Here is a 7,389-nt window from a genome sequence, read left to right on the forward strand (position 1 = left end):
CCTCAATTTCCAGCCTCATTTAACTTAGGTTTGTCTTAACTCTGCCAAGATAAAATATAAATGTTTTCCAGCATCATCTTTTGCTGTGAATCTTTTCCCATTCTCCTCATTATTGTTTTGGTTTTTTTTTTTTTTTCCATTAGATTCTCCTTTTTTTCATGGCAGTGGCAGTGGAATTCCACCTGGGAAGCCAGGAGGGTGTTGCCACTTCCAAAATCAGCCTCCCTTCCACCCCAGCACACACCTGGACATTACCTGTGGTTGTTTGGGTTGGGTTTGAGGTTTATTTCCAGGGCTCCATCTCTGTGTAGGCTCCTGACTATCTTTAGATCAAGGAATACCTTGAAGGTAACAGACCTTAAAGGTCTTTCCTTGCCTCCACAATTTTACTGGAACACTCCCAAGTTTTCTGGCACTGCTGCACACTCAGCCCCTCTGCAGGAGCTCTGGTGTTTTGCCAGTGCTCTGCCTTATGGAAAGATCTCCAACCTTTCCAACCCTTTAAGACAGAGTTAAGACAGTGGTTAAGTATTTCTACCCCTATTCCTTCAGCCAAACAGATTTATCCCAAAAATTTCCCGGTATGGAATGCCTTTCAGGTACTGGAGGATGTCTCCATGGACATTTCCACTGCACAAAGCAGCTTTACTGTGCCAACCCCACTGTGCTTTCCCATTTGAGGCACAACCCTCTGGAATGCTGAAAGCACTGGATCTTTTCCAGTTTCACAGCTGTTAATTAGGATATTGCTCAAATGTGCCTTGAGCTGCCCAGTTCCGAGCAAGGATCTGGATGTCACCATGTCTGGTGGCTTTCACCCAGTGGATTTTTTCCTATCTCCCCAGAAAGTTATGTTTTATCCAGGATCTTTTAGTCCCTGTACTCGGAGAGCGCAGGAAGATAAAATAAAGAACATTTTCGCTCTCATAGAGAAGGATTAGGGTGTAGGTCTTTCTCTCCCGTTCCCACAGCTCTGTCAGCTTTGTGTCATCCGTGGCTGTGGAAATTTTCATTAGCAATGCTTCTCAGGTTACTGGGAGCCATCCTCCATCTGGGAAGGAGGAGAGGCTGCCGGGACTGGCAGCAATATTCCCACATGTGTTGTCGTAACAAGTCTGTGACAGGCAAAGCACCTCATTAAAGCACCTTCACTCACCCCATCTCCATCCCTAAAATCTCCAAGTGCTACAGTGATTCACAAACTTTGCCACTTTGGCTTATTCAGCTGTTTTATGGGAAATTGCACAACACTGGGGTTTTCCAATTTGGATCACAACAAACCCAACCAAAATTCTATCAGCTTTTCCTGTGAAATATAAAATGCCATCAGCTCAATCCAAATGGAGAAGTAAATAATTTCTCCTTAGCTCCAAGCATTTGAAGCTAAGGGATAAGATGCAAAATAAATTATGACATTTGAAAGGATTGCCTTGATGTGAATAAAGTGTAATTTGCTATCAGGAAGGTACTGGAGTGGGAAAATTTATTAATTGCTCCATGTTGGGTTTATTTCCCAGCTTCAGGATAAAATTTGGTAAATAATTGACAGCTTTCCAAAGGAAAGCTGAACGTCCTGCTTTGCCAGCATGACCCAGAACCTGAGACCAAGTGATTTATCCCAATTCCAGACCTGGAACACCATATCCCACTGCCCTCCAAGTCATTCCTGCACCCAGCATCTCAGGTAATAATCAAGGGATCCAGAAACCAGGCTTGGTTTTGAACTGGATCTGGGAAAACAGACATCTTTGGGCAACCCCAGCCCTGCCAGCCCATGGAATCATTTCTCCAAAGCACGTGGAAGCCCAGCCTGCTGCCACTTGCCCTTTGACAGTTGTTGGCCAGTGCAACACGTGTGACACAAGCCAGCTCTGGGCTCGTGGAGCCAGACTGGAAGGAGCAAACAAACCTTGTCACATTTCCCATCCAAGCCCTGGCATGGGGCCACACCTTGCAGTGCCAGCCGTGTTTTTCCTTTTCCATGGGACCAGCCCCAGGACATAAACCTAGGGAAGAGCCAAGGCATGGCAGGAGTCTGCTCGTTGCGGTGATGTCACCTCATCAGAGAACTCGTTCCTCTGCAAATCCCAATCCAGACTGGAGCTGGGCTCTCCCCTGATCACCCCAAGGGAATCCGCCCACAGCATCAACAGCAGGTGGTGGAGGGTGGGAAAATATATAAAGCTCCCTGGGAGCAGCTCTCTGGACCTGTCCTGGCTGCCTGGATCTGCTCTCAGCATGAAGAAACTCCTGGTGGGATTCCTTCTGGGCCTGGCATTCGTGGAGTTGGGTAAGAGCTCCTCATTCCCAAAACTCCAGGGTCTCCTCACCCGGGGGAGGGGAGGGGAGGGAGGGGAAAGACCTGGTAACCCCCAGGTAGGGGAAAAGATGCTTTTTGTGTAGAAGAAGGTCAAAGGAGAGGGTGAAATGGGAAAGGGGAGATGCATTCCTGGTGGGAATAGCTGTGATGCCTGACAGGGAACAATGCACGTCCTCTGGATATTTTATATGTACCTGTCACCCATGGCCAGGGATGGACATGGACAGGGCAGGACCAGCCTGGGCAAGAGCTCTACCTGAGCTGCCACCCTGTCCCTTCAGGAATGGGGTGGGATATGTCCATCCCCAGCTCCTGACATCCCTAAAACCTCCCAGCTGTCTGCTGGAGGTGCTGAAAGCCAGAAGGTGAAACTTCAATATAAATAAGGGGGGGGGGGGGGGGGTATGAGAAATACCTCCAAGGACATTGGAAAGTTTTATTAAACCCCCAGCTCCAGGATTTTCCCTTATTTCAGGCAGAAATGGGAAATTCCCCTGGGTCTATGATGGGTCTGGATCTTGGGCAAGCTGGCAGCAGGGTTTGGCCATCACTGTGTCCTTCCTCTGTGGAGATGAGACCAACTGCAGCTACATCCCTGCCTGGAACAGGCATTCCAGGGATGACACCAGCCCACAGGGGTTTAACCTACGGCCCATGGGCCCCAGAGATCCTCAGGCTGTTTCCATGGGACCCTGGAAGATCCCAAAGGAAAAGCAGCCTGGGCAGGGATCAAACCTCTCCACCTGAAGCCCTGTCTTGGATTTAATGGAATTTCTGAGAAACCACCCAAGGTCTCAAAGAATTTGAACAGAGTTATCAACCCCTTGCTTTATAGTTGAAATCAGGCAGAAATATTTTTTGGGGGATGATCCAGAGGAAGCAGCTGGTCTAGGCACCCCTGTTGTGGCTGAGGGATGTGTCTGTGACTGTTCATATTCCTGAGGCTTGGTATCAAGGAACAGAAGGTCCAGTTGGACAGTGAGGAGCAGGGAATTACTGGCTCAGATCAGGGCACAGAGCTGTCCCTGCTCTCCTGTCCCACTCCTTATGGATTTGGGCTTTCCTCTTCCATGCAACCTTCCCACAAAACCCAGCCAGAGTCAGTGAAAGATGAGGGGGTTGAGGTTTTCCTTCCTTAAACCTGTTCTTGACCGGGATTAATTCCCCCAAGGCACTTCCCAGCTCATCCATGAAAATGTCGAGGTTTGTAAATGGAAACCATCTCACCCCAAGGATTGCAGGGTAGTTTCTCAAGTGCCTGGAGCCAGAACTGCTCCATCCATCCATCCTGTACATCCACAGGCATCCAAATGATTGTTGATAATGTGTTACCTCTGTTAAAATATACAACAACCTCTCGTGGATCATTGGGAAGGGATCTAGTGAGGTCCTGAGCTGCGATAAACAGGGATGGCTCCACCACCCCTGCTTACAGGGAGTTTGGCCACAACCTCATTGAAATACTCTCATGAAAAAAATCCTTTTTATTAGGGCAAAGAGACAAAAAGAAGTTTTGCACTGTGTGGCCTCTACCCCACTGAATTAGCTGAATTTTCCAAAGAAGCTGCTGCGAGGAGTAGATGCCTTAAAATTCCTTCTGAAGTCAGGTGCTCAAACAAATGCCTTCAAAAATATTTATCCTTATCACAAAGCCCCAGAGGTTCCTCTGACGGCAGAACGGGAACAAAAAAACAGCGACGGTGTGAATTTTTACCAATAGATGGCACTGGACGCTTTCAGGTTCTTTCTAGCAGGTGGAAGGAGGGTAGGGTAGAAAATCTCAAACCAGGCTGGATTTTGTCCTCAAGCCACAGCAGCAGGACTTTGGAAAATCCACACTCTCAGTGTCTGCTGGCTGTGGATGGGCAGCAGTGAGGTTTTTGAGAGCTGCTGTGACCAAGATTTGCATATTTAGAGATGTCCCTCCCTCAGGTGGCAGCCAGCAAGGGTTTGTGCATCATCTCTTTTCAAAGCAGCAGTAGCCCCTGATGAGAGTGGTTTTGAGGTCACACTCAGCCCTCAGGAGCTCTGGTACAGCTCTGAAATGTAAATCCTGCTCTCAGTTACTGATTCCTGCAGAATTCCCCTTAAACAAGCAGCAAGGAGCTGTTGCTGTGAGGGGAGGGATGGGGGAACTGCTGGGGAATGCTGCTGTCAGCAGGAGGAGCTGGTTTTTGCAGTCATGGAATAGCCTGCTTTGGAAGGGACCCACAAGGATTATCAATGCCTAACTCCTTGCCCTGAACAGGACATCCCAACAATCCTACCTCGTGCCTGAGAGCGGTGTCCAAGCACTTCCTGAACTCCTCATGCTGTGACCATTCCCTGGGGAGCCTGTTCCACTGCCTGAACACTCTGGGGGAAGAACCTTTCCCTGATATCCAACCTAAACCTCCCTTGACACAGTTTCAGGCCATTCCCTTGGATTCTGTCACTGCTCCAGGGGAAGAGATCAGTGCTGCCCCTCCACTTCCCCTCATGAGGAAGTTGTAGATCCCAAAAAGTGTAGATCTCCCCTCAGCCTCTTCTTCTCCAGGCTGAATTCTTACAGAGGATGCTCAGACCTACCAAAGCTCCTCAAGGAACAAGAGGAGTTTGTTCCCTCTTGTTCTAAATCCCTCTTTTTTGGGCTGCTGAGCCTCCAAATGAGCCTCATGCCCAGGCCCAGCTCCTGCACCACCCTTGTCCCCCAGTGCTGGGATTTGGTCTTCTCCCCCCTGGCATATCCAGACTTTGCCATTGCCTCCAGACATGCTTAACGCAGACACTGCTGCGTTTTGGTCAAAAAAGCTGCAGATTTGGGTCCATCTTCCCTGCTGTGTCACCTCAGAGCCCTTCTGTCCCCTCTGCAGCCCAGTCCCTGCGATGTTACACGTGCAAGGAGCCCACCGACATTTCCAAATGCAACACGGCCGTCGTGTGCTCCCCAAAAGCCACCGTGTGCACCACAACGCTGCACTCCGTGGAGATAGGTGAGTCCCACCGCTCCCCCTGAGGGAAATATGGGAATTCCAGGATGGGTTGGGAGGGAGCTTAAAGGTCATTGTACTCCAAACCCTCACATTCCAGTAGACCAAGTTGCTCCAAACCCCGTCCAACCTGGTCTTGGCCATTTCCAGGAATGGGGCAGCCACAGCTTCTCTGGGCAATCTGTGCCAGGGCCTCATCACCCTCACAGGGAAGAATTCCTTCCCAAAATCCCATCTAACCCCATCCTCTGGCAGTGGAAAGCAATTCCCTGTGTCCTCTCTCTCCATCTGTTGTCCCAAGTCCCTCTCCAGCTCTCCTGGAGCCCCTTCAGGCACTGGAAGGGGCTCTGAGCTCTCCCTGGAGCCTTCCCTTCTCCAGATGAACATTCCCAGCTCTCCCAGCCTGGCTCCAGAGCAGAGGGGCTCCAGCCCTTGGAGCATCTCCGTGGCCTCCTCTGGACCTGTGCCAACAATTCCCTGTCTGTCGTGTCAGGACCTCAGAGCTGGAGGCAGATCTTCAGGTGGGGTCTCACTAGAACAGAGGGGTAGAATCACCTCCCTCAATCCACTGGCCACGCTTCCCTCTCCCTGTCCCAGGCCCAGCTTGGATTATCCTTTCACGGCTCTATAAAAACCCAGATGAAATTATCCCACTTCAAAGAGGGAAGGAGAGAAACCCATCAGATTGGGAGCCTCACGGTGAAGTATCAGGACACACTGCACTTGTTCCCTCTGTGTTGCCTTTCCTACCCCAATATCTCTGTGGACCCTGAATTTATCAATGGTGCAAACATCTACAGGGAATTGTGTCCCTTGTCCATGCTGGAATGATTTTGGAAGGAGCAGGAGGGTGACAGAGAGTCAGCAGAGAGAACTGACAGACCCGTTCCCACAAAAAACAGGCTGGATTAGAGGCATCCATAGATTAGGGATGTCCAACACCTCCTCTGTCAGTGTTTTTCAATCCCATTTTCCTTCACTATTCTTTCCCCCTCTCTCACCTCCTCCTCCTCCTCTCCAATCCACCTCTCCCAGGTTATCCCTTTTTCGGCAACATCACCGTGACCAGAGCCTGTGAGGAGGAATGCCTCCCCGACAACGGGATAGGGTCTTCCAGGCCCAAATCCTGCTGCTACACCGACCTGTGCACGGATGACACCAAGAGCAGCAGCGGGGTGAGGAGCAGCTCCGCAGCGCTGGCTCTGGTGGCCGTGGTGGCTGGCACGGTCCTCCAGTGCTCCCTGTGAGGTCACAAGAGTCCCAGCTCCAGCCGAAAGCCCACCACTCTCCCTGCCAAGCTGCCTCATGAACTCTTAGATGCTTTGGGAATGTCCTTCTTCGCTGACGTGCAGCTTCACCCCATCTTCAACGCTGGATTCAAGCCAAGAGTTTGGACACCTGGACTTAAACCCCACAGATCTCCAGTTTCCAGCTGTTCAAGCAGATGTTCCTCACCTTCAGCTGCTTCTGGTTGTCAGGACCCACAGAGAATGGGTTGGGCTGGAAGGAACCTTCAAGAACATCCAGTTCCCACCCCCTGCCATGGGCAGGGACACTTTTATCCCAGGTTGCTCCAAGCCCCATCCAACCTGGCCTGGAACAATCCCAGGGATGGGGCAGCCACAGCTTCAGCTTCTCTGGGCAATCTGTGCCATGTCCTGATTGAGAAGAGCAGATGGATTTGGGCCCAGTTACTTCCTGCCCATCAGGGTGTGGGTGGCAACTGCAGAGAGCCGGCACTTAACTCCAAGAATAAGCTAAGGAATGAGTTCAGAAGGGCTCAGCTTCCATGTGGGAATGAGATGGATTTCTGGAAAGCTCAGAACACTCCCTGGACTGACAGACATGGGTAGGTCAGAACTGAAATGCAAATTTCCAAGTTTGGCCAGACAAACACGTGCCCCCCACCCCCTCTCAGCTTCTGTCTGAGCTCAGGTTGCTGTTGGAGCTTCCAGACTTCCCTTTCCAGATGTTTTAAAGACTATTCCAAGCAAATTCTTCTCTTATTCTGCCCTGGATATGAAAAATAATTGTTATCCCAGACCCTCAGCTCTGGGAAAAATCACTTAAAATTGCTGGGATCCCAGCTGGGATTTGCTT

General features: G+C 50.4%; 1 protein-coding gene across 1 annotated transcript; it reads left to right on the plus strand.

Moving 5' to 3' along the window:
• Positions 1-2,002: 2,002 nt before the first annotated feature.
• LOC107216204 (ly6/PLAUR domain-containing protein 2-like) lies at positions 2,003-6,861 on the plus strand. The gene is made up of 3 exons (XM_033519716.1): positions 2,003-2,290; positions 5,173-5,292; positions 6,325-6,861. The coding sequence occupies exons 1-3, from the start codon at positions 2,239-2,241 to the stop codon at positions 6,534-6,536; spliced, it is 384 nt and encodes a 127-aa protein (XP_033375607.1). The 5' UTR covers positions 2,003-2,238; the 3' UTR covers positions 6,537-6,861.
• The last annotated feature ends 528 nt before the right edge of the window (positions 6,862-7,389 follow it).

Source organism: Parus major, chromosome 2, assembly GCF_001522545.3.
Source record: "Parus major isolate Abel chromosome 2, Parus_major1.1, whole genome shotgun sequence".
In the NCBI taxonomy this organism is placed as follows: domain Eukaryota; kingdom Metazoa; phylum Chordata; class Aves; order Passeriformes; family Paridae; genus Parus; species Parus major.